This window comes from Puma concolor, chromosome B1 (genome assembly GCF_028749965.1).
Source record: "Puma concolor isolate L17-30 chromosome B1, mPumCon1.1.hap2, whole genome shotgun sequence".
NCBI classification, from domain to species: domain Eukaryota; kingdom Metazoa; phylum Chordata; class Mammalia; order Carnivora; family Felidae; genus Puma; species Puma concolor.
In genome coordinates this window covers 65,543,295-65,571,253 of record NC_141670.1, presented here as the reverse complement: position 1 = coordinate 65,571,253, position 27,959 = coordinate 65,543,295, and the positions used below count along the sequence as shown (strand labels likewise).

The window sequence follows — 27,959 nt, the reverse complement described above, 5'->3', positions numbered from 1 at the left end:
TGCCTTCTAAAATCAAACACATTTAATACGTTTATAATACACTGAAGTTGTATCTTGTTCTTTAAAATATCTTCTCTCCAAATGACTCTGAGGCTCAATCATGAATACAGGATGCATGAAATTAAGTATATTAATATAACACAACCACTTAGTACTCTAGACAGTACATTATTTACAAAACTACACAAGGCACACAGTTTATACAAGTTAAAATGGGCTATATGAAGTGTTCTCAGTTTTCAGGTATTTATCCCTGCCAGCCAGGGTGAACATTCTTTTAACATTACACTTTGGTGTCCTCCTTTGAAAAACAGACATTGAAAAAGTTTGAGTTACTATATAGGCACTGATGTATGGAAAATACACTCTGTGTTTTTACATATCGAAAGTTGGAAATACCTTTAAGCCACATATGTATTTAGGCTAGAAAACTGGACAAACACTGAACAGTTTGTGAAGAATGGAAAGCCTCTTGACCAACAATTCAGATGAATATAATTCAACTATTTGCTGCACTACTAGTTTGCTTGTTAAATTAATTGCTCTGAAACCCTTTGGTTGTCAGGTACCAAAATAGTTTTGAAGTTAGAGAACTGCTTTCCCACTTAATTCTTGTGGGTGGCCCAATTCCCCATGATATTCACAGCTGAGAAGTATTTTTATGCATTTTTATCTTAAGTGATAAATCAGGAGCAAATTAAATCCTGTCTTAAATTTAAAAAAAAATGCAAATCACTCTTCAATGACTTCAGACTGTAGGTATGTAAGACAGAGACTCAGCTCCACATCTCGAATGCTGCTTTTGCTGTCACCTCTGTAACAGACTGAAATGTCTATCATTACATCAGGATTGCCCAATCTATTGACCGTGTAACCTAATCAAATAAGGATAGCCCAATCTAATGCGTATCAGATACCGTGCTTCTAAAGTCAGTCAGTAGTAGTCCTTTAAAGCAATTTTATTCCAACAAGTCAAATATAAAAGTCTTTGTATTATATGCATACGTTTACAAAAAGCACTTCAAGGATGTCTGGTCAAACTAATGTCAGAAAATTCCAAAATCCATACATTTTGTCCGAATTTAATTATGACAGTTACAATTAAAGCGGTAAAAAGCAAGACAAACAAATCTTGGTCTTTCTTAAATGATTACAACCTCACTCCTTGGGGGAATAAAAGTATTGTTGTGGGTTGTGCTTGTTTTTAAACAGGTGTCATCTGGGGCCATATGCTAGAGCAGTTTCAGATTTTTTCATTATCATCATTGTTGATTTTCTTAAATGCGACTGGGCTTGCTTGTTTCAAAGAAGTCTTAGAAACATCTGTGTGCATGGTAGACATGGCTATTGTCTCATAGTCATCATCCCGGGACCGGAAATCACAAAAGTTAAAGAAGAACTGTAAGTCTCTCTGGAAATTTTTGTTGAGAAATCCATAAAATATGGGGTTGACACAAGTGGATATCATTGCTGTGAGATGGCAGAGCAAGAATAGTAGATTATGGTTGCACGTAGCAATGATCTGATGATTCCAATCAAACACAGTGTTAAAGATGGTAAGAGGCAGCCAGCAGACAGCAAATGCTACCACAATGGACAACAGCATGATGTTGATTCTTTTGGTTTCACTGGACCTGTACTTATTGTCTCTCATCTTGTCCATCATATTGTTTCTCCTTTTTAAGCGTATATATATCTACAGAGAGAGAGAAAAAAAACGTTCAAATAGAACCACCAAGTTAATGTGGAATTCTGTGGAAAGAAGGTTAAAATGGAAATGGCAGGGGGAAGTTTTCTTACCTTGAAGTAGCAAATAAATATAAAACAGAGTGGGCCAAAATACTGCAGCATCAAGAGGAGAGTTGTGTAAGACAACCTATGAGAGTCCGATGGAAATTTATCAAAGCACACGTACTTGTCCTTGAACGCATCAAGTGTCACGTTCTGGAACGGTTCATCGGTCAGTACTTGATAGATGAGAAAAGGTAGAGAAGAAACCACAGCAAGGACCCAAATGATGGCAATACCTACGTAAGCATGTCTGTTATTTGGTCTCCACCCTCTTGGGTTGATTATCAGCTGATGTCGCTCCACGGCGATGAGAACCAGAGAGAAAATGGACACAGTGATTGAAACACATTGCACAAAAGGATTCAATTTGCACATTGCCTCACCAAAAACCCAGTGGTCCATTAATGTGTAGACAAATGTGAAGGGGAGACACATGATGGCAACAAGCAAGTCTGAGAAGGAAAGGTTCACTATCAGGATATTGGTAACATTTCTCATCTCCTTTTGTTTCAAGATGATTATGATCAACGCCAGGTTTCCAGAGACTCCAAGAATTATTACAGCTCCATAAGCAAGAGCTAATGTAAATATCATGGCCAAGGGCAGATGGCAATCGTCACTTTCAAAAGCCAAAAACTGGGAATTCTCTGAAAAATTACATAGGATTGAATGATTTTCAACCTGGGACATTAATGTTGAATTCATTTTGATTGGTTTGGTTGTTATAGATTATTCTAGACAAATGCAAAATATGTTTCTTCAAAGCAGATCAAATATTCAGCTTATTCTTATTCTTCATATTGCAATCCATTTATGAAAATTATTCTGAATTCTTCATTCCCCTGAACTGAACAATCTGTAAAGAGAAAATGACCAATGACATTACTAATTTCACCGAAGGCAGTCAAAATGAATTCTGACTCACAGTGCTGTTTTAAGTGAAAACACTGAAATAAAGAAACAAAATGTAATCTCTATAAACACCTTTTTTTTAAAAATAGCAGAAACACTGCCAACATTTTGAAGAAAACCTCTTCTAATATTTTTAATTAGGCTAGCAATTGACTACATTACTACATTTTGACTCAGCAAAATACAGTAGTCTGTAAATCAGTAAGGTGTGTGTAAATCTCAGGCCCAAAGTCTTATATAAACCACTATCAACAGATTCCTAAATATTGTAAAAAATGAGCATGTAACAAAAAATTTAATGTATGGGTTAAAACATAAGATATGAAACAAAGAAAAACAGCAAAAAAACCACATTTCCCTAATTCTTCCTCTTATATTAGAGAAATGAGATAATTCACTAAGTTGTACTAATAGCTCCACCATACACTGAACTGCTCTTTAAGGCAGACATTATTTGGCACAAGTATATTCCAAAGGAGTTGACCAATACAGTGCAACATGAGAACTTTGTCATATGAAGGACTGTGGAAGAGAGATGTCTAATCCAGAAAATAATAGGCATGGTATAGACGTCTTCTCATATCTGAATGGGTAGCATGCACGTTAGGAAACTGGGCTTAGAATATTATGTCTGACTATATAAGCTAGAAACAGGACCAAGGGAAGTATATTAGTGTGTATTTTTTTTTTTCAACATTTATTTATTTTTGGGACAGAGAGAGACAGAGCATGAATGGGGGAGGGGCAGAGAGAGAGGGAGACACAGAATCGGAAACAGGATCCAGGCTCTGAGCCATCAGCCCAGAGACTGACGGGGGGCTCGAACTCACGGACCGCGAGATCGTGACCTGGCTGAAGTCGGACGCTTAACCGACTGCGCCACCCAGGTGCCCCTATTAGTGTGTATTAAAAACAAAACAAATTTTACATCACTATGATGTGAACAGAAGTTTAATCAAATGAAATCAACTGCCTGCAGAACTATGGAGCGCTCCATACACAAGAGTCTGTAGCTACTACACAAAAGACTTTTGGGGAGCTCTTGCATTGTGTAGGAAGGAGATTCAACTGGATAACGCTGAAGTTCCTTCTAACTTTTAAGATTCTATGATTTTATTAATGTCAGAAGCTTTCAAAGGATTTCTAAGGTTTTATACATGTAAATATCCTCCCTCCCCGCTAGACTGTATACCCACACAAGGCAGGGGTCTACATTTTAGTGGTAATTTTGATCTTTCACAGCATTTTGTGATGCAAAGACTCTTTTCTCACCAACAGGACAAATTACAGACAATGGTGTTTTTTTAAAGTTAAAAGATCCTTTAAAAAAAAAATCTGATTTCCTCTAGATTGTTAAATACATATAGGAGATTAGGGATTTCTTATGTTAATTAACAGGCCATTGTGCTTGTGTTAAGAAAGGGAATTGCATTTGTTTCTTTTTTATGTGAGAATAAAGAAAATCATGCAGATTTACTTCCATTTCAAGGAGGTAAGAATTTAATGAAACATTTGCCTTTTAAGTGACACCTCTAATGAACCTTTTTTTGAGTGTTTCTGCTTTCTAGAACATGAGGTGTTTTTTATTATAAAACCACAATTTGGCTTTATAAAACTGAATAAAAATAAAGATTTCCAACATTTAGAGAGAATGAAACTATTAAGACGAGGAATGATTTCAAGTGTAAATGTTTTTAGAAGCATGGCTCTCCCCTCCTCTGTGCAACAACCAGTAAATAATGACTCTTAAACTTAATGCAGTAAATGCGGTGCCTGGGTGGCTCAGCCTGGGTGCCAAAGTGTCTGACTTTGGCTCAGGCCATGATTTTGCAATTTGTGGATTCAAGCCCTGCATAGGGGTCTGTGCTAACAGCTCAGAGCCTGGAGCCTGCTTCAGGTTCTGTGTGTCTCCCTCTCTCTCTCTGCGCCTCCCACCCCCCCAAATTAAAAAAACATCAAAAAAATTAAAAATAAATAAATAAAAAATAAACAAACTTAATGCAGTAATTACCATTTTTCTCTCAAGAATACCAAAGGCAGAGAGAATAACCTCTGTCTCTTAGTGTCTGAGAACAAACATTGGAGAATAATCTAACATTTCTTTTTTTTTTTTTTTTGGAGAATTTATCATTTTTTTAATATTCATTATTTATTTTTGATAGAGAGACAGATCACTAGCAGGTGAAGGGCAGAGAGAGAGGGGGGACACAGAATCTGAAGCAGGCTCCAGGCTCTGAGCTGTCAGCACACAGCCCGACACGGCGCTCAAACCTAGGAACCGTGAGATCATGACCTGAGCTGAAGTTGGACGCTTCACCGACTGAGCCACCCAGGCGCCCCAATAATCTAACATTTCTTTGAAAATTCCTCACTGAAGAATGCAAGAAAATTTTGCGTACTTCATATTCAGTTTGCTATCGTGATAGTCAACATGACTTAGTGAACTGTGAGTTTCTCTTCATTATTTAAAGTGAAACTCGCATGATAGAAAAGTGTATCCTCTTTATCCTATGACCTCTCTTGGCTCCCTCTCACTAAACACCACCAGAATCCTGGACTAAGACACATGTGAGTACATCCCTCAGCCTGACACTTGACGACCTCTACATTTTGCCTCCCTCCTTGTTCCAACAGCCCCATTGTGAGTGCTCTTTTCCAGGTCCTCACAGCCCACCAGGTGCCCCCCAGCCTGTTTCAGCCTCCACGTTCATCTTTGTCTCTGCCATTGCTCTTTCCGGCTGTTCTGTCTCACCACCAATCCAAACTCTACTCATCTCTGAAAGCATCATTTAGTGTCCTTGAATCCTTAACTGGCTCCTCCCAATTATGACATAACCTCTTTTAGATAGGCAGTGTATATATCTTGTAGGACTTTGCAAATGTTAGATTTAGAATAAAAAACTGTGTTGACTGACATAGTAGGTGCGTGGCTGAAATAGCAGGTTCTTGGGTGAATTAATCCTAACACCAGAAACTCAATTCTGTCATAGTCCTTTTACAAGCAAGATGGATGCGAATTATAATAATCATTTTATTAGGTCACGTATATAGGGGAAAATGTTCCACTGTGTGTTAAAAAAGGAATTGTTGCTGAAAAAAATTCATTAATCCAATAAATGTTTATTGAACACATTTTGTTTTTGTTTTTAATGTTTATTTAGTTTTGAGAGAGCAAGGGCATGAGTGGGAGAGGGGCAGCGAAAGAGGGAGACACAGCATCTGAAGCAGGCTCCAGACTCTGAGCCCTCAGCACAGAGACCCACAAAGGGCTCAAACTCACCAACGGTGAGATCATGACCTGAGCCGAAGTGGGATGCTTAATCAACTGAGCCACACAGACACCTCTTGAATACTTATTTTGTATCAGGCATTGTTTTAGTGGAGACAACAGTGACCTCATGGAGTGAGTTTCCAGTCTCGTGGGCAAAGAAAGCCAAGAAAAAATAAACTGGTAAAAGGGATAGTATGCCAGATGATAAGCATTCACGCAGAAAAATAAAGCAAGGAAGGGGTTCTGGGGTTGTCGGGACCTGTACTTTATTACTGGGTGGTAGGGAAGGCCTCAGTTTGCCTCAAAAGGTGGCATATGAGCTAAGACCTGAAAGTGGCGAGTGGGGAAGCCATGTTGATATGTCAGCGACTGTATCCCATGTGGAAAGAACAAAGGCAAAATCCTTGAGGCCAGAGTTTACCTGGTGTATTAAACACCGATGATAAGTAGGATAAGTAAGAGAGAGACTAGTAGGAAAATAATTAGGAAGGGTAAGCAGAAGAGGAACAGATTATGTAAGGCCTTATTCCATGGGACAGTCTGACTTCTTCTCTGAGAAAAATGAGGAACCAGTGGAGTCTTTGGCAAAGGTGTGAAGTTACAGGACTTGTTTTACATTATTACTGTAGCTGCTGCTTTCAACAGATTTAAGACAGGAAAGAGAAGTAGGGAGATTCATTAAGAGGCTAATACAATAATCCAGATTAGACCTAGTGGAGGCCCAGACTGAGGTGTTTACAGTGCAAAGGAAGAAAAATTGAAAATTTAAATCCATTGACTTATTTTGACAAAATTCCATACATACTGGAATTAATGTAAAAGTTTTCAAATCATTACAACTACAGCCTACAGAGGCCACTTCCTGCAGATGGTTTTAAGTGAATATACTGAAATTCAACTCTGAACCCTCTGGAATTATTTGATGGGCATGCTCTGTGAGGAATAGCAGTCTTTCTATTAAGTAGATGCTAATTTAACTATACACAAAATGCAAACTATTTTTTAAGTGTTTGCAAAGCCTCCTTTTCTAAGTGCATGTTGGGTAGTCATTCCAGTTTGGTAAAACCCTTCTGCACTGGATAAAATGTGTATTTTCGACCTACCTTAGTATAATTTCAAGAAAGAACGGTTGTCAGCAAATACTACTCAGAGAGAAAGCATTCACATAATCTTTGCAAAAGAAAAATAATGACATTCACTATTCTGATATTTAAAATAAGATATGCAACTAAAGACACTGCAAAAATTAAAAGTTGTTAAATCTCAATATAGCTGTCATGAGCAATTAGAGACAAAATAGAAATACTACATACATCATCAGATGGAAAATTGGCCCCCTTCCAAAGGGAAATTTCCTTATCCTTTCCAATTGGAATGCTGGTCTTTCACTGCTTGCTGTTCTTAGTGCTGTTACTACCTGAAAATACAGGTTTCTGGTCATAACCTGCAGCAGATAAATTTTTTTGTATACTCACAACTGGCTGTTCACCTTATGTGTTTTGGAAAAGAAATGTCAGCCTTATTACATAGAGCCTCCCAAAGTTACTGCTAGTTTATCTACATGAGTTACATAATTCTCCGTTCCTTCCTCTCCCAGGAGGGCTGGTTCAACAGACAGCTGCCTTAAAACCATAAGGAAAGAGACTAATAATGCAGTAGTCACCCACCGAAAAGCACTTAGTCTTTAGTCATAGGTGGGGTACTGGGCTGGACAGCTTTCTGCTCTCTTTACCAGGAAAGCATTCTAGAGTCTTGGGACTGACAGATACTGTTTCTCTGTCCAGGTAGTGACAAGCAAGCTTTCCATTTCCCCCTGCCTGGGGGCCACCTAGTGAGATATGCTTTTTTCGTAGGACCCAGGTAAGCATGGCAAAGCTGAACGATCTGGAAAAAAAAAAAAAAAAAAAGAAAGAAAGAAAAAAAGAGAAGAAAGAAAAGAGATGTCAAAACACACTCCCTCTTTGCCCTCCCCTAACTTTTTCCTGTGCTCCAGCAGTTACCAAAGAATGAAATGGGCTGGTTAAATCAAAATTCCTGCTGCCACGTTTACGTGCCCACCTTTTTTCATACAGTGTAATTAGGTGAATTGCCCCCGATTTTCCTCATTCTTAAATTTCCGGCCCCCTCCTCCATTTGCCAGCCATCTATCAAGGTCTCTCCACCCCTGATGAGACTGGCAAACAAAGCATCCAAACCAACCAGAAATAAAAGAAGCACAGCCAGTTCTCTCTGGACCAACTTCAGTTCTTAAGACATTCGCCTGTCTACCTGGAGAGACCAACTGAACACTCTGAAGCCACCTCTACCTCCAGTCCATGCCCAATCTCTTAACCCTGCCGAGTTCCATCATCGCTGTTCCAAAAGGAGCTGAAGAGTTGGATGACTGAAACTCAGAAATAAAAGGCTAGAGCTCAGAGTGTCTACCGGGGCGCAGCGACAGACTGGAAGGGCCCAGCACCGACGGAGCGGGGCTCCATTCCAGCCCAGACACAGGGAACCCACAAGTGTCCGGGGGCGCCGCGCCTGAGCTGGGGTCCGCGGGCCCCCCGCGGGACACGTGCGGTGGGACGGGGACTAAAGTGGCGAGTGGTCACTCGCCAAACCCACCCTTCCTCAGACAATCCCAGCCACCGGTTCCCTCCGCTCAAACTCCAGCGCAGCCTCTAGCGCAGCCAGCTCCAAAAAACCGTGGAAGATGAGCGAGGTCAGGGGAAGACAGCCTTACGAGAACCCGAAGAGGCAAGAACTCAGATCCCCGTCCGGAAATCCTCGCGGAGCAGGGTGCACGAATGCCGCCAACTCCCGGTTACGAACGTCGGCCCCCACCCATGGGCAGGGCTCTTGGAGTTGTCCGATCATCTGCAGCACCTTGCGACCTACCTGCACCGGGAGCCCAACTGAAAAGCTGACTCCATGCCCCACCTCAGTTTCCCAGAGTCAATTCCGGGCACTCGGCAGGTTTTTTTTCCTTCGTCTTTCATCCTCCACCCCCTCAAAAGTCCTTAACAAGGTGTAAACTTGAAACTTACCCTCTGTTGGATTCGTCGTTTTCGCCCGTTTATTAAAGCGGGAAGAATGGTAATGGAAGGGATAGAGCCGGGAGAAAAGATCCACTGGTATTTCTCCTGCTCAAATCCTAAAGATTGATGAAGATAGGAAGAGACGCCCCCTTAAAGCCGAACTCCACCTTATCCCCGGATCACGTGACGGCGCCCCGCGAGTAGCGCCTGCTGCTCCCCCAACAAACACCTCAGCCTGGGTATACACTTCGGGGGTGCGTTGCCTAGGAATTCTGGAAGGAAGAGAAATTAAACATATCCACACGTTGTTAAACACAGACGCACGGTGCAAAGGAAAGTAAGCACTCATCCCCACAGTCCTGGACTCCCAGGAAAGCAAGACAATGTCACAGGGCTTTAGAAAGTCAGAGCCACTGTTTTCCTTTGTTTGCAGGTCAGTGCCATCTTGTGGCCGAACTTCTACTCGGCTGAAAAGCTGGAGCGTCAGCCCAAGTCAAGACTGAAAGGGGGTGTTATTTAGGAGAAAAGGAAATGTGAAATTCACCGCAACAATGTTACTAATATGTTCCTTGCTTTTTTTGGTGACCTTTGTATATTTCTCACACCAGTACCAAAAAGTTTTTTGTTTTTTGGTTTCTTTTGCCCCCATTTTAAAAGCGAACAAAGAGAAGACCTTAAAAAGCAAAAGTAGCAAATCTCGGATGAGCTAGCCTGGCCTTTGTCCTTCTTTCTTTCCACTGAGAAAATGCAGTTAGTTTTGTTCCCAGTGCCTAGCTGCTTTTTTTAGGGGAGCACGCTGAACGGAACATTTCCCTGGTGGTCAAAAAGTCAATGCCATTTCCTCGGTGCTTAATCTACCCTTGTACTGAACGTTAGGAAGAAAAGAATGGAATGTACACAGAGTACATTGACGGTAGCAAAGCCATCATGGTGCCCGGTGATTCAGGATCACTACTGATAACACTGATCTCAGATGTTGTACATAGTTGTATTCCACTTTGAAAAACCAAAGTTGTGTATTTCACTCACACTCACACACACACATTATTTACTGGTGAGGATGAATAAAACTTCTTCCAAATCAAGCTGCCAAAAAAATAAAAAGTGCTCCTAATAAAGATACAGGACACTGCTTAGGATATGCATAAAAGTTTTGTTACATAACAACTATGATTGCATTCTGTCTTCAAACCAAAAAAAAAAAAAAAAAATTCCAAGACAAAGGGAATGACCTAAACTTTACACTGTTAAAATATGTTTTCTTTCTCTGGCAAAATAAACAGTATTTAAAGTTCAGTATAAGTCATAGCTCATTTATTTGTATAGTGTGGTGAACATCTGGTTTTTTTTTCCAGGAAATCTTTCTAAAATATTTGTCATTAGACATATTTTTATATAGTTGAAAAGGGATTATGATCAAGATTTAAAATATCGTGGTCATGTAATAAATAAACTACAATAGTAGATGGGAACATACATTTTACAAAATCCTACTACTGGTTAAACAGAGTAAAATGGCAAGTATATTTTCTTTTATTCTTTTCTTTGTTTGAACTAAGGATGAAAATATAAGGCATAATTTAGGAATTTAAATTCTTTTAAAGAGTAATAACTCTAGGTTTCTAATCACCTGTCTACTCCATTCCCTCAAGTCACATTCTGAGAAGCAAGTTTGCCCCAAGGTTTTGATCATCAAACTGGCTATTTTTATTCTGCTCCAAGAATTACAAATGTAATAATTTAATTCTCCATGAAGAATACATTTTCATGTAAACATTTGTGCCATGTCAGCAAATATTTTGGAGCTGAAAATACAATCTGGACTCATTAGACACTTTCCTTTCTGTATTTCCCAACAATGCTAAGAAAGTCATGTCTGCAAGAATGCCCCAAATAAACATGGCCATTGTATTTTACCTTTCTAACTGAATTGCCATAAAGTGTCCCCCATAAGGCAAATTCATAAAGCTGCATTCTTGAAATATTAATATTAAATACCATTCTTTGAAAGTTCATTGGTCTCAAAGACTTTTCTATGTCAAATTCTGTAATGCAAAAACAAGTTTTGAAATGCTCACCAACAGCAGCAAATTGTATAATTCTCCAGGAGTATCATTTACTAAGTACTTTTTCAAAGTGTAAAATGTAAAATAAAATAAAATTTTAAACAGTGTAAAATAAAAAAATTCAGGATAGTATGATAACCTAATGCAACATAAGATCCTCTTATATAATGTAATCTTATGGAAGGTTTCAAATAACATAATCTGAGTTCCTCAGAACACATGTGTTAAAGAGTAATGTGAATTCCTCAAAAGATGTATTAAAGAGAAGATATGTGTGAAATAAAGAAATTCTTTTTCTACTCTTAAATGAACAGCCAGTTTTATACTTTCTTATTTGGAATTCAAACTAGATAAAACCTCTTCGCTAGGGAGAGAGTTTTCCATTTTGTGTATTGCCTTCTGAAATTTCATAGCATTCTGACCTATAAACCATGACTAGGAGAATTAAATTAATGACCTGTTCTCATGTTCTCTTGGGCAAGTCTTTTGTTCTGTCATTTAAACAGAAGAATAGGCTTTCCTCATTAAATCTCTGTAGACCTTAGTTTTATCATCCAGAAAATGGTCTGGCCCTTTAAATTGCATGATTCAATGACTGCCTAGATAAAAGTGTATCACTCTACCTGCTGCTGGAATTTATCCATTGTAACTACTTTATTGGTCTCTTGATGAATTTCTGCTCCAAGAGTTAATTAAAGTTTCTAAAATGCTATTAGGCCTTGATACAGGAAAATTGTCATAAATTATCGCTCAGCTAAATCTTGATAGGCATTAACACTACATAGGAAAACTAGAACGTAGATGATATTGTAAGGAGAAAATTCCACTGGGGTAAAACTTAATATGAACCATGCTGGTGAATCAGTTCATAGTCTATGCATTAATTAGGTGTCAGTTTTTCCTTCTTTCTGTAACTTACCTATTGCATTTATGTGAATCGATGATGTCACAGAATATAGATTGCAGCATTATTTTATGGACCACTGAGAAAGAGAGAAAATGCTTCAAGTAAAGCAATGACACACAATCGATTATAAAAGAATCTCAAAGTGAGAGTACTAAAATATTTTTTTAATAAAGTCCTCATCTTAAAACCAATGAAATATAGGGGGTAAAGAGTTTTGACTAAATTGGTTAGTACAATCAAATAGTCAATACAATCACTTAATTCAATTGGATTCATTGGATTAACTAATTAAGAATTATTAATTGTTTTGGGGACTTAACTAGCAGAAAGGAGTGAAAATTTTCTTTAAAATGTTATTATATAGGTATGTAGGCAAACAATTCAATATATTCCTTGTGTAGAGGAACTAAGTAATATTTATGGATTTGTTCTTGATTAGAAATGGGAATGCACTTCAAGAAAGTTCTCATTCAGTCACATAGCCCACAGATTGAGAGTATCTTTTTTAAATCTGTCAGAATAAGACTATAGAGGACTAGACTCTTAAAATTATTTAGTAAATATCCAAACATTTTACTGTAGATCTCACCTCATCAGACATCCTTCAGACATTCAACAAAAGTATAATGTTATTTTACAAAAGTGTCACATTATGTATTTATTACATGGTATAATGAACAGAGCTTGCCATTGTTACTATCATTTGTTTTGATTTTTATCACTATTCACTTCATATCTCCTCTCAAAGACATGGAGTAGGAATAGCTAGTGAGAAGGGCAAGTGTGAACACCACCTCTGAAACTTGTATCGTCTATGACAAGTATGTCTGACAGTTCATCTTGCCCCACTCCCCAAATCTCAGGCTTAACATTAGACCTTTTCACAACACTTTGCTTAGGTAAGTATCCCTTCTTCATTCCTTTGTTTAAAGTCTAGCTGTTGCTTTTCTTTCTCCAGATACATATAAATCTACAAAGAGGAAAAATATCTAAAGATGGGCTGGGGTATAATCGGACTCTTCTGAACCCAGGAAATTGCTTGGCTACCACTCTCTACTAGCATAGCATATAGGTGAAAATAATGCAATTGCATAGATTATTGAAACTACACACTCAAAACTTTCGTTGAACCTTAAATATCACCCAAAAATTCTTGGGCTTGAGTGACTTCCAATGTCTCTCCTTTTAGAAGATATTTCAAATTGTCACATTTCTCCCCTAGTCTCCTACCTCATATCCCATTTTCTTTTTTTTTTTTTTTTTTTCAATGTTTATTTATTTTTGGGACAGAGAGAGACAGAGCATGAACGGGGGAGGGGCAGAGAGAGAGGGAGACACAGAATCAGAAACAGGCTCCAGGCTCTGAGCCATCAGCCCAGAGCCCGACGCGGGGCTCGAAATCCCGGACCGCGAGATCGTGACCTGGCTGAAGTCGGCCGCTTAACCGACTGCGCCACCCAGGCGCCCCTCATATCCCATTTTCAATAGACTCCTCCTTCCTTCTGAATTAAGTAAAAATGATAGCGTATTTACTCCCCAAATTCCATATCCCTCATTTCAGCAGTGAATCCTCTCTCCCAGCTGTTTCAGCCCCCAGGCTTTGAGTCAGCCTAGCCCACTGAGTTTTCCCAGCTGACACCCGAAACACCAAGTGACAGCGACAAGCCACCACCATTGTGCTCTCCCACTCAATCCGTGAGAATAAATTCCATGAGTGAGTTGTTGTCTTATTCCACTAAATTTGGGAGGTTTGTTACACAATAATATAAGTATAACACCTGTTTATTCAACAACTCCGTTTTCTTGGCTCAATACTAAAATGAAAACAAAAATAAAATTGCTCACTCTTTCATTGTAACTCCCTCACCCATGTCATTGCTTTTGTAGTTGCTTCTCTTTCTGGTAACTTCTCCCAAAATAAAAAAAACATTTACTGTCCTCTCATTTGCTCCTCAAATATGGCCCACCTACCCACCTCTGCCCATAACAGCAATGACCAAAGCCCGTGGACACAATTCAGACTTTATTATATTTATTCTTTATGTTGCATTTGACTCTTTACACCATCCTATGCTCTTGGAATCTTCTTTTCCTTTGACTTCATGAACTCCACACTGCAGGCTTTACTCATCCCTTCCTGGATGCTCCTCAGTCTCCTCTCCCAGGATCTGCTGTCTCTCTCTACTTCTTTAGCTGTTTTCCTTCCCAGGACCCTACTATATAAATCGGCCCAAGATGGCACATGTGTATTAGCTTAAAGTGGCCCCCATATCGTTTTCTTCTTCACAGCAGGCTATGACGATTAGCCCAAAGCCAGACAGCACCAAACTCAAATTCTCACACATCTAATTGCTTTAAATTAATTTTAATATGTATATTTTTAACCAGTTAGAATCCATCTACTTTTCATACTCTGAGAAGTTGAACCCATCATGTGTAAACCAGAGATGAAACAAATCCCATCGCCATGACAGATACCAAATTGTTGCTGCCCTTTGGAGCTTTCTGAACCAAGTCTTCCCACTTGGCCACTGAGGGATGTCACCTAGATAAGTAAGCCCACTCTCTATTTTCCCATTCTCCCCAAGAGTCCCCTGTCCTATCTCTCTTCTGGATGTAGCACCCCTGGATGAGCTGTTATCTCTGGAGGCACTGTTGCTGGGAGAGACTTCCCATCATGCAACTCTGTCCAAGACCACCACCCAAAAAGGCTTGTGTGTTACTGCCTTTTGTGGTCCTGTCTCTTCCTTGATTGACCAGACATCCCCACATTTATCATCTCATTCTTAATCTTCTCCTTTTTTTAAACCCTTAATGCATAATCATATTCTTTGCCATCAATTACATGCTTGTATACTCATAACCCTAAATCTCTCTCTAGAGGACAGATCTCTCTCAGGCTTCATTGGCAAATTCTCTTCTCAGTCAGTAGATGGGATCTCAGTCATTGTCATCATCTCTATCCCTCAAACCAGAATCTAAGAATTGTCCCGTGTTTCTCTCTCACAACCTCAAATTCAGTTGCTCACACATTCCCATTGATTTTACCCCCTAAACATGTCTCAGATGTGTTCTTTCATATCCATCAAGCTCTACTTCTTTGTCTGCAAAATGGTCTCTCTGCCTCAGTGGCTTTCACAGCCCTCCCGTAACATCCCTCCCCAGCTTAAATAGTCTAGTTGCTCTCTGAACCCTTCAAGTGCCATGTCCTTTTAACCAATATTTTCAGTATCATCCTCCACCACTTCCCACACACTCAGGCATACTGAACTATTTGTATTTCTCCAACTGGAACACCCTCTCTCACCTTGACGCTATTTCCCCACTTCTTACTTGCCCATCCCTGCCATTTGGAGCTTTAACTTTCATCAATTCCTCCTCAAGCTTCAGTTCAAGGATCTCGTCTACTATGAAGCCCTCTTTTGTATCTCTCAATCTCCCCCAAATGCCCCCATACGCTGAATGTGTCTTATTTATATTCCAGCAGGACTCTAAGTTTATTTCTAACACAGAATTTAGTATGCTATATGTAATTAATTATTTATTTGCACACATTTCTGGAAGGTAGTGGCTACTCTTTTCCTCTCCTTAAACGCACAGCCCAGAATTCTATCTGGTGTATCATAAGATACTGACAAAAGTTCTCCTGAAGGGCTGAAGAACAAGGAATAAAGTAGGATAACGCAAACTATGAACATCACAAACCAAACCCATTTGTTCATCTCAAACATTTAAAAATGTCTTGGGCATTTTAGTTATGGTGGATTATTGCTATTTTTATACATACACATATTACATGTATACATATACTTTACATATCTGTAAATATTATATATTTTATACATATATATCTTACTGTATACTTGTCTTGATTCTTCTCATATTCTTTATTTTTTTATGTATTGATTCTGCTTTCCCCATTAAGTGTAAGCTTGAAAAATGAATCCTACTGCCTTTAAAAATGCATAAAATATGTAATGAAAATGTCTCATAACTTTTTCTACTTGCTGAATAATATACTTTTAAAAGCTGAAGTACCTGTGAGCGTGATAAGAGTAAGAATATGGCAACAGATACATTTTTGAAGAGCATATCATTTAACCGCCATTTAATCAACTTTTGATTCTGGGCTTTTGCTTTGAGCACTTCTCTACACATTCTTTTTAAAGACTATTCAAAACAAACCAACATATCAAAAACAAACCATTTCTCTTTCATTTCCATTTAAATATAGTAAAGCTATATTTAAACTTGTAAGTATGATTTAAAATACTAACCATGAAAATTTAGCTAAGAAATGGAAATTTATATTAAAAAGCAATATTGGGGGGAGCTTATCAACACCACCACTTTTTGTTTTGATTTACAGAAGGGAAGAATATATGGCCTATATATGGATTTACATGATAGAAATATTATGTCTTCTTCTTCTTTTCTGTATCTTGTGCTGAAATTTTTAAAATGATATAATTAGATAAAGAATCATTTGTTGGGGCACCTAGGTGGCTCAGTTGGCTAAGTGCCTGACTTCCGCTCAGGTCATGATCTCACAGTTCACGGGTTCGAACCCTGCGTCGGGCTCTGTGCTGACAGCTCAAAGGCTGGAGCCTGCTTCCGATTCTGTCTCCCTCTCTCTCTCTCTGCTCCTCCCCCATTCACACTCTGTCTCTCTCTCTCTCTCTCCAAGAAAAAAAAAAAGAATCATTTGTTCATATGTAAGACATCCACATTTTTTAATAAGAATGTATCAAGTATCATTATATAGTTATTATAGCTGCAGGGAAGAGAATGTGCCAGTATAATGGAAAACTATCAACAGTATTTTCTTCTTCTTTTTTTCTAATATGGAGAGGAGAGAAACAATTTCTATGACCATAAAATTTTTCTGAAGATCCAAAAAGTGTCTTTTTCTACACATATGTCTATAATGCATACCTCTTAATGGCATAAAGTCATAGGTAGTCAGAGCTCAAAGGGGATTCCATATCTACCAGTCAAAGCATTTCATTTTACAAAGAAAGTGAAGACTAAAAAGGTCAAGTGTTTCGTCTAAAGCCCGGCCAGTAATTTGGAATAAAACCTGGATGAAATCCAGGTGTTCTGGTTGTGTCCATTATACAAATACATTTGTGATTTGTGATTGTATAACTATATATATGTGTATCACATATATGTGTTTATGTATTTTTAACATGGCAAATTTATTTTAAAAAAAGAACCATACATCTTTTTTGGAAATCAGTCACTATTTTATGCTTAATGATTTAATCGTTAGAAAATCAAAAGAAAAGATAAAGTGTTGCTTAAGTAGCACAGTGCTTGTCAGAAGAAGGCAATTATGTGTTTATAGTGCCCCCTTAGGACCTCAAAATTATCATCGAATTATCTGGGAAAATGGCTCTATGCACTCAAAATTTTGGGTTAATATTTTTTTTGTTTTCGTTCCTTAAAACAATTGCCTGTATTTCACAATTATGTTAGTTTCTTGTTTTAAGTCCTAAATATTGATTATATGACAAACTATTACAATTCCAAAGAAATCAATGCATCAGTCAGCATCACAAAAACATTTTTGGTAATACCCAGAAATGGCCCTTCCCACATCTTTTAGGAATTAAGGATTTAAATTTACCATGATAGAAACAGTGGCAAAAGAAATGTTCTTTATGAATGTAACATTCTTCATGAATGTAACAAAAATCTTCACAGAAAAAAAATGCATCACATAAAGTAACACTATTTTTCTACTTTATTTGTCACCACTATTCCTATATATTCCTATATATCAACATTACATATCATTTGAGATTATGTTAAAGCACTTTAGTATTCATCCTTCACAAATGGTCCCTGTTATTAAATACAGCAATAACTTTGACAAAAACAACAGACATGTTCCTCAGAGAAATGTCACTCCAAGCATTGTTTGGAGAGTGTTTTATTATTCAATAATTTGTCTTAGGAGTCCGAGTGATTTTAACTTTCACCTTTAGAGATATGCTTTTTTTCATAACTGATGAAGAACCATGAGAACTGGAAAACACCCAGTTTAATTTCGTAGCACGCATAAAATCCAACTTAATTTCCCAAATGAGTATTTTATAAATAGTGAGTAGCAAAAATATATAGAGCAGAGGTGGACATTACTATCTGTGTTCCCAGAGGTAGTACTTTACCTGCTTCAATTGACTCCATAAAATAGGAACAAAATTACTTATTATGGTCTACAAAGAGTGATGATGATTAGTTTTGAATCCCTCCTGGGAAATTTGAAGATAAAAGCACACTGATCTTCATATCTTCCTCTTTATGTAGCATACTGTTGGAATTTCAACTTGACAGTATCTTAGGAAAAAAAAAGATTCTTAATAATTTGTTTATTCCATGTATGTTGAATGTGTATTTAAAGAAGAGATTCTGACTCCCTTTTTGAGGCTTACATGTTTGTGCGTGCAGTGGGAAAGGAATGGTGGGTTAATCAAAATCTCCATCTCAATCACATGTTGGCATTTTATTTTTAATACTCTAATAATAACAATTACTTCAACCTAAGGGTTGATATTATTAAAAAAAAACAAATTAGTGGAAAAGAAAACAATAAAATCCATCTTGTATTTTTAACATACAAAAGCTTGCACCATAGACTAATATTTTAGAAGATAGTCACAATGGAGTTCATTTAGAAGTTGTTTTAAAGACAATGCATATTTGAAGTAGGTATGTATTATAACCGTGCAACAGATGGAAGCATAGACATTTATGTGGCAATGTGTAGTGCAGTAACCATGCAGATGTTGGAGTTAAGAAAGTCTAAGAACCAAACTTTGTTTTCTCACCAGTCCCCCCTTGTTGACATTACCATCCCTCAGCTCACCGACTGCAGGATCCAATGGGCCTGCTCAGACTGACTATTCTATCAAGCATTTGGGGAGAATGTACTAGCATTCTAGAAATAAAACAGAAAAGAATGAAATAGGAACTGGATTTGTCTGAGGTATTTAAAAGCTCTTGGATGCCTTTCTAGCTGACACAATGACAATGTATAGATCCCTTGGGTGTCATATGTTAAAATTCAGCAGAGAAGAGGCACAAGAATTTTGGTAGACTTCTAGGGAAACCACTAGGGTTTGCTGCCCCCAGAAATTACATTTACAAATCGCCTTGCTCCCAAGAGACATGGTCCTCTCCAGTTTACAGAATGTCTGTCCCATTGGATTGCACCAAACACCAAGCACTTGATGCTATGATTGTCACATAATCATTTTCAGTTTTGAAATATACAACAAATACAATCTTCCTCCTGCAAGGCCATGGTCAAAAACATAGGGATCTCTACCTCCAATCTCCTTCTCCAGTGTGTCTTTCCATCCCTCTCTCTCGCCACTCCCTGCCTCTTACACGCACACGCACACGCACACACACACGCACACGCACACCGGGCAGAGAAGCCTAAAATACCTGCCAACTAATGACGGACAAAAATAAGGCCAACCTGCACCACAGATTGGGAAACACTGAGGATGGGAATCACATTGAGGAGAAACAGAGGGCTAAGTTTTGTGGTGTTTTTTGGTTAATGAGTTGTGGGTTTTCTTGTTTGTTTTGTTTTGTTTTTTAAGAAAAAAACCTATGACAATTCTTTATTCCCGAGTCTTCTTTATGTTACTGAAAAGCCCTGGGAAACATGGATCCCATTTCACCCTCACTCCTCCGCTCCACGCTGATTGCCCACTCCCACAACTACCTCTCCTTAGCAGTGGGAGTAAATCCTTTTTCCCGTTCTCCGCGATGGATCAAATTGCTGACCCCTTTGTGTCCCCTGCCCCTCCAGATCAGCCTCTCCACCTAGACTTCTCCCTTGCTCACTCCAAGAGGGTGGGAGAAAGAGCAGCGTTCTGTTTTGGTTTTGGTTTTCATTTTTTCCGAACAAAGAGAAAACCTGGGCCTTGAAGCTTTTTCTCAGGGAGCCTAAGCTCTGAGAGGTACCCCTGCACTCCCACATCAGCTCAAGACTCCGAGTTCACTTCACCAGGCTGGGGACACAACCGGCAAAAATCCTCCAGCTCGTCAAGTAAACTTGGCCTCGGCCAGCAACCAGAGGCCAGGGTGACGGGGTACCCTGCCGGGGGCGTGCAGCTTCCCCCTGGGGCCCCAAACAGCAAGGTAGGGGCTGGGATGCCCCGACCCCGGGCTTGGGGAGAAGCTGGCGCGGAGCAGGCGCCCTGGAGCAGGGTCTCTGGGGTCCCGGGAGCAGTCACGTGTTCCCGAGGCGCCTCTAAAACCCCCGCTGCTCCCCGCTCCTTCCTCCCTACCCCCACCACTTTCCCACCGCCACCTTCAGGTCCTCCCCCTGCAGCCGCCGCTCGCTCGGGCGCAGGAGCGACCGCGTTCCCGGGAACCGAGGCACCAGCACCGGCCCGGGAGCCCCGAGGTACGGGGTTCAGCCTCTCCCCGCCGCTCCCTTCCACGCGGGGGTGGGCCTGCAGGGAGGGGCCGAGGCCGTTTCTGGCTCGCGCGGCTAGTCCGCTCCGGGCCCGGGAGCGGCACCCCTGTCCCCGGTCCCCGGGTGTTTTGGGATCTCCCGAGACGGAGGGTGGGGAAGCCCAAGGCAGCGCGGTGGAAAAGTGGGGATTTGGGGGTGGCCGAACAGTCAACTGTTAGGCTTGAAAGGAGAGCAAGGAAGGGACCAAGCGGAATTCTTTAGTGCGGGGCAAGTACTCACCCGGGGTGGAGCTGGCGCTGGCCGAACCCAGGAGGAGTGTCCGGAATCCGAGCTGGAGCTTGGTCAGGAGGAGGCGGGAGGGGGGTGCGCGGGGACCTAGAGCTCCCCCTGGGTGAGAGCCCCGGGTGCAGCCCGGCTGGCGTCCGAGGCAGGGGAACGGCAGCCCGCGGGGTGCTCGGCTAGTGCACAGCCCTAGCCGGGCTCTGGCGAGGTCCCGGGGCGCAGTCCACCGGGCTCCACACGGGCAGTTCCACCTGCCGCGCAGTCCCGCAGCTGGCCGCAGACCCGGAGGCAGCCGCGCGCCTGGATTTGCGCTCCTGTTTGCAAGGTGGCCTCAAATGACAAATGCGAGCAATACCAGACATCCATACACCTCGAATTCCACAAACAGGGAATTTTTATCCCCAAGTTCACAGACCTTTAGTTTATCTTTTAAAGAAACTGAACCATTGTGTTGGATCAAAGTCGAAAGACTTGGCCACAGATCATGGAATAGCCTGAGGCTTTCAGCAGAATTTTGAGTCCGAATGCAATTTAAAATTTCAGATTTCTCAAGGGAAGAGAAACTCTGCTGTTAGACTTGAGAAGGGAGGGTGGCGCGTGCCTGCGTGTTTGTCAGCTGAGCAGAGCTGTATTTATCTTTCCAACTCAAATTTTGCCAGATTCTAGCTTTAAAAATAAATCATGGGAATATTGGAGAACATGGAATCTCGCCATTGTTCCAGGATGATAGCAAAATCGGCGATAGTTGATATTCTATCATTGCTAGAGGAAAAAAAATTCATGTATTTTATTCTTTTGTGTGTGATTGGCATCCTCTGTGAAAAGATGTGCATTTTCATAAGACAGGAAATTATCTTAACAAAGAAACCTTATTTAAATATATAAGCTGTCTTTTAGAATCCTCTGAGTTCCCCCTATTATTCTTTTTAAGAGCTATCTACCTCACATACTTACAGTCTATTGGGAAGATTTAATTTGTCTTGGTGTCAGATATAGATCGATTTTTATAAGAAAATTACAATATCAGAAAATTATACTAAGTCTACAAAGACTTTTTCACAGTCACCACACTTTGAGGAAGAACTTTTATTTTTTTCCACTTTTTACTGTGAGGGTTGAAGTTGGATGTACAGCCCTGTGGAAACTGATGGTGAGAGAGAAAACTGGGTACGAAAGAAGAAAAGCTCATAAGTAAGCACAACAAAGGTTTCACACAGTCAGCATCAAGTTTCCTCTAAAATAATATTTCATTTTTCAAACATTCTTTCTGGTTACATCTCATAATTTGCTTAGCACTCTGAGATGAAGGAAAGTACACATAGGGCATTACTTTTATTATGTGTAAAGTATGTTGCATAGGATTGTACAGTGTTCATTATAACACTTGTTGAAAAGCAGATCATTATTAAACAGATTTACGTTTCCATTATATGTTTGCTTATTGTGCTTTTCAGGGAAGTGAAGGGGTAAGTTTAAGAAAAGAAATCCTTTGTGGTTTTGTTTTTGGTTTTTTTTTTTTCATTTTAAAGTAGTTCCTCTACCTTTGATTTTTCAATTAAAGAAAAAAAAAAGACAAATCTTATTGGACAACTATTTCCTACTGTTTAAAACCTCCCCTGGCTATTGTCAGGGAGGAAGAAATTTTTCTTTGTCCAAAGTTCTTCTAGTTGGACTAAGAATTAAATTTCCCTGAGACAGATTAACAGGAGAAAATCAAATTTAGTTTCCTACCTATGGGGAATCTACACAGACATGGAAATTCCAAAGACAGGCATATGTGTCATCCTAGGCTAAGGAGAGGAGTAAGGGAGGAAAGCTACTAGCAGGAAGGTAGGAGATGTTTGGAAAACAAAGGTTGCCCTGTTATACAGTTAAGTTTCTTAGGTAAAAAGGAATCTCTATAAATAGCTCTTTTGTGGGTACAGGTCCCCTATCTAAAATTTTTTAGGCAGTTGGTGGGGAGGTCAAAGTTTCTTCCTGAGTCTTTTGGGTCTTGATTATTTTCATCTCAAAATAATCTGCATGCCAACATCTGGTCCATTTTGGATCGCCTGCCCTTGCTGGGGGGGAGCCCTATAAGAGGGCACTTTTAAAGAAATAGCTCTGCATCCCCTTTCTTCTCCCCCTATTTGCAATATCTCTCGTTGTGAGAAGTCATTGGAGCAAAGATTCACAAAATGCTCATTTAGTGCAGAGCATCATGTTAGGTGTCATGTGTATTTTTATGTTTGGATGGGATGGATCGGTTTGTGTTAAAGGAACAGCAGCACAGTCACACTAAAATAAAATGAATGTTAAATGAATGAATGTTAGGAGAGGGAAAAAACATAAGAAAAAATGATAATTTATCAATCTGTCAGTAGGTACAAGTAAGCATCCATGATTTTCAGCAACAGTGTGTTTGTACCATAGTAAAAAAGTGTATCACTAGCAATCAGGAGAATGTCATTCATTCATTCATAATCCATTTAGGGCCTTTTATATCTCAGTCACTAGCAGTCTATAATTAATTACTTGTTGTGTAACCTTGAATTAACCCCTGGAAATATTACCACATAGTACCTTGTATTTGTTACCTTTATGCCAGAGCCTAGCAGAGCACCTAGCACATCAGCTGTTCAGTAAATGCTAGTTGAATGAATAAGGGAAGGAACAACTAATCTTAGCTATTCATTAATAAAAGGAACCTACCCTTTAAAATTGTATTTAAAGTAGAGTTTTTTAAGGAAGGCAAGAAGTGTTGCCCTCAGTGTTTCCCGTGTCCAGTGAATACTTAGGACGACATTTCCTTCATCTGCTTACTGATAAGGCAGTGGTTTTTATAATGTAATGAACTGAGGATTTTATGGACATGTATTGTTAGAGAAAAATTTTGGTGATACGATGCAATCTGATGTATTTCTTTTACATTTAAATAAAAACATGTTATAAATATTTTTTGCTATTTTAGTTTTATGTTGCTTATGTGATAGCCTTTATGACTGAAGATGCCTCATTTAAAATTTTAAAGTGCTAAACTTTCACCATTGTCTATGGATGTATCTCCTCATTTCATTTTAGGGCCATTTGAAAACCTGTCTAATTTCAGTGGTTCCTATATATATGTCTATGTAAAAAGACATACACACACACACACACACACACACACACACACACACACACACATATATACATAGACATATAGTCACACTCTACCCTGAATTTTCCTATATTCCCCAAATGATTCATTTCTATTATTTCAAGGTTGGGAAAATTAACTATTTTCTTAAGAGATTAATAGCAAGTGTTTACTTAGTATCCTCTATGTACAACATAATTCTCTTAAGCACCATTACTATCATAAAAAGAATTAAGACATTTCCTTTATCTCCATTACAGTCCAATGGAGAAGACTGACCACTGCATTGGAGACAATCTGAAGTTAAGCCTCAAAACCCCATTGTTTCTATTACCCCAAATTATGTTGCATTTCCTCTTCCTTCAAAAAATTGTGGAGAGTAATATTTTACTTTAAAGGAGCATCATCCTCCAGTTACATGCCCCAAGAAAACACAAAGCCATTGTAGAATCATCTATGCAACTTCTCTTTTGTCTTTACCTTGGTAGTAGAAAAAGCAATCAGTAACCACAGATCCACAACAAAAAAGGATTGTTTCAAGAAAGTGAGTCAAAAGAAGAATGAATAAACAGGATACACAGGAACAACCTGTACACGTTATAAGTACAAATAGGATTATAAACAAGGTAGATGAAACCAGGGGTTATCAGAACCCAGGAAATTAGGCAAAAAGGCCAGTCAAGGCTACTTTGATTAGAAGCTCACTAATCCATTCAGAGTAGTTATTGGGAGGCAATTATCTGATAATATGATGAATAAAATGATTCAGTAGGCCACGTGAGTAACTTTTTTTGTTTTCATTTTTTTTTTTTAAGTTAATTTATTTTTGACAGAGACAGAGTGTGAGCATGAGCTGGGGAGGGGCAGGGGGAGAGAGGGAGGAGACACAGAATCCTAAGCAGGCTCCAGGCTCCAAGCTGTCAGCACAGAGCCCGATGCGGGGCTTGAACTCACAAATTGTGAGATCATGACCTGGGCCTGTCTCTCTATGTCTCTGAAAAATGAATAACCTTAAAAAATAAAAAAAATTAAAAAAAGAGGACATGAGGTCCCTTTTGCCTCTTACTGATATATTATAGACAGTTTGTGTTTCATCAGGCAATACTGTCAAATCTCCAATATGTAGCAATAAATAAGAAATACCATTGTGCTATTAATAATATTACATTATTAATTTTGTTTGAAATGAAAAAACTTATTATGGGGTATGATATTGGTATTATACATTTAACTTTAAGATATAAATTTTCCTTTGGCCATATGGATTTTTTAAATTAAAAAGTAAACAGGTAATTTTTTTTTTAAACACTAGCAGACTGCTGGCCAGTGGCTATCCTAATTCATGATAATCTGGCACCTCTTAAAGGACTAAGAATTGATCATGGAATGACTGCCATCCAGTATTGTGCACACGGAGTCAACAGTACAGCTTGATAAACACGTATTAAGTGCCTACTATATACACCTAAGTCCTGGGGTGATCTTTCTACACTTGAGAAGCTTAAATTTGAACAAGATAATATTTAAGATACTAGACACTTGTTTGAATTTTTCATTTTTCCATAAATATTTATTTAGCACCCACAATGGTGAAGTTATTGGGCCATGGATTGTGGTAGATGCCACAGTGAATAAAGGACAATTTTCCGCTTTTCCATTGCTTATAAATAAATAAGGGACACCGCTATGCATTTTAATTGCATAGCAAAGCAAATTGTGACATTCGCATCAGACAGCTATAAACAGAGCAGTATGGGGGTTCCAAAGAGGAGATCACATCCAGTTGAGTAGACTAAGGAATACTTTAGCTTAGGTGACTTTTAAGTTTGACCTTGATTGAAGTTGGAAATGAAGGAATGTTTAAGGTAAGATTATGTGACCACACCATGAGTAGGCACCGTGACAGGATAAATAATAGCAATGAGCTGTTGTAAATTAGGTATCTTGAAACTCTTACATATATTTGCCTTTTCCTTCCCTTTCGTCATATCTACATAAATTTAAAAAACAAGGTTTGCTATTTTACAACACATTAACACACCACAGAAGTGATGGTAGGCTTAGATTTACTGTAATTGTTATTGGCTGATATTTGCTGTGCTCTTAGAACCAGTTCAAGACCTCCCAAAACTTTTTTGGGAGATTAGTAAGGTAACAGGAGCAAATTGTAAAATTTAGTTTCCCTCTCAGTGTATTAATTTATAGTGGTCACGTAACTTTTTTTTTAAGTTGGTAACTAATGTCTTTTTATTCCAAGCAGGACTGTGATATGGATTTAGAGCTCCAGGACTTTTATAACAAGACACTTGCCACTGAGAACAGTACTGGGGCCCCTCGGAGCTCTGATTTCCCAGTGTGGGATGACTATAAAAGCAGTGTAGATGACCTGCAGTATTTTCTGATTGGACTTTATACATTTGTAAGTCTTCTTGGTTTCATGGGGAATCTCCTTATTTTAATGGCACTCATGAGAAAGCGTAACCAGAAGACTACAGTAAACTTCCTCATAGGAAATTTGGCCTTCTCTGATATCTTGGTTGTGTTGTTTTGCTCACCTTTCACACTGACCTCCGTCTTGCTGGATCAGTGGATGTTTGGCAAAGTCATGTGTCATATTATGCCTTTTCTTCAGTGTGTTTCAGTTCTGGTCTCAACTTTAATTTTAATATCAATTGCCATTGTCAGGTATCATATGATAAAACATCCTATATCTAATAATTTAACAGCAAACCATGGCTACTTCTTGATAGCTACTGTCTGGACGCTAGGTTTTGCGATTTGTTCTCCTCTTCCAGTGTTTCACAGTCTGGTGGAACTTCAGGAAACATTTGGCTCAACGTTGCTGAGCAGCAGGTATTTATGCGTTGAGTCGTGGCCATCCGATTCATACAGAATTGCTTTTACCATCTCTTTATTGCTAGTTCAGTATATTCTGCCCTTGGTGTGTCTAACCATAAGTCATACCAGTGTCTGCAGGAGTATAAGCTGTGGGTTGTCCAACCAAGAAAGCAAACTAGAAGAAAATGAGATGATCAACTTAACTCTTCATCCATTCAAAAAGAGTGGGCCTCAGGGGAAACTTTCCAGCAGCCAGAAATGGAGCTATTCATTCATCAGAAAACACAGAAGAAGATACAGCAAGAAGACAGCGTGCGTGTTACCTGCTCCAGCAAGACCTTCTCAAGAGAACCATTCAAGAATGCTTCCAGAAAACTTTGGGTCTGTAAAAAGTCAGCTCTCGTCATCCAGTAAGTTCATACCAGGAGTCCCCACCTGCTTTGAGATGAAACCTGAAGAAAACTCAGATGTTCATGAAATGAGAGTAAACCGTTCGATCATGAGGATAAAAAAGAGATCTCGAAGTGTTTTTTATAGACTAACCATATTGATATTGGTGTTTGCTGTTAGCTGGATGCCACTACACCTTTTCCATGTGGTAACTGATTTTAATGATAACCTTATTTCAAATAGGCATTTCAAGTTGGTGTATTGCATCTGTCATTTGTTAGGCATGATGTCTTGTTGTCTGAATCCTATTCTGTATGGATTTCTTAATAATGGGATCAAAGCTGATTTAATTTCCCTTATACAGTGTCTTCATATGTCATAATCCCAAATGTTTATGAAGGAAAGAACAAATGTTGGGATGGTCTAAAACACATTCACAATAACCATTTATGTATAGTAAACACGTTTTAGTAACATGAAATTCAATTTATGTATAAGAGTTCTGGATTTGAATGTCAATTCATAATATATGGAAGATAATTTTCATGTGTTATATATAATATGATGAGTTCATTTAGCTACATAAAGTCAATGTCAGTACACTCTGTAATTTCATTTTAAATATGGGGCACCTGGGTGGCTCAGTCGGTTGAGCGTCCGACTTTGGCTCAGGTCATGATCTTGCGGTCCGTGAGTTTGAGCCCTGCGTCGGGCTCTGTGCTGACAGCTCAGAGCCTGGAGCCTGCTTCAGATTCTGTGTCTCCCTGTCTCCCTGCCCCTCTGTCACTTGTGCTCTGTCTCTCAAAAACTAAATAAACATTTAAAAAAATTAAATAGCAGTTATATTAAGTTTCATTTAATCTTGTCTTGCAAACAAATAAATTGTAATTTTTATTTAAAATAAAAGTTATATCGAACCAA

The 27,959-nt window shown here is 39.0% G+C and overlaps 2 protein-coding genes across 9 annotated transcripts; one reads left to right on the top strand and one right to left on the bottom strand.

The window, feature by feature from the left end:
* NPY1R (neuropeptide Y receptor Y1) lies at positions 1 to 21,217 on the bottom strand. 7 transcript variants are annotated; one of them, XM_086703946.1, is made up of 6 exons: positions 20,690 to 21,217; positions 11,980 to 12,043; positions 9,004 to 9,266; positions 7,288 to 7,391; positions 1,801 to 2,647; positions 1 to 1,696 (listed from the first exon to the last, which is right to left on the bottom strand). In XM_086703946.1, the coding sequence occupies exons 5-6, from the start codon at positions 2,494 to 2,496 to the stop codon at positions 1,244 to 1,246; spliced, it is 1,149 nt and encodes a 382-aa protein (XP_086560072.1). In that variant the 5' UTR covers positions 2,497 to 2,647; positions 7,288 to 7,391; positions 9,004 to 9,266; positions 11,980 to 12,043; positions 20,690 to 21,217; the 3' UTR covers positions 1 to 1,243. The 7 variants fall into 7 exon arrangements, with proteins under 7 accessions (XP_086560072.1, XP_086560076.1, XP_086560073.1 ...); XM_086703950.1 differs by lacking the exon at positions 11,980 to 12,043 and adding an exon at positions 7,642 to 7,858 and having other exon boundaries at positions 9,004 to 9,110; XM_086703947.1 differs by lacking the exon at positions 11,980 to 12,043.
* NPY5R (neuropeptide Y receptor Y5) lies at positions 20,153 to 27,959 on the top strand. 2 transcript variants are annotated; one of them, XM_025922310.2, is made up of 2 exons: positions 20,153 to 20,398; positions 26,068 to 27,959. In XM_025922310.2, exon 2 carries the CDS (start codon positions 26,080 to 26,082, stop codon positions 27,418 to 27,420), a length of 1,341 nt encoding a protein of 446 aa, XP_025778095.2. In that variant the 5' UTR covers positions 20,153 to 20,398; positions 26,068 to 26,079; the 3' UTR covers positions 27,421 to 27,959. The 2 variants fall into 2 exon arrangements, with proteins under 2 accessions (XP_025778095.2, XP_086560070.1); XM_086703944.1 differs by having other exon boundaries at positions 20,289 to 20,398; positions 26,071 to 27,959.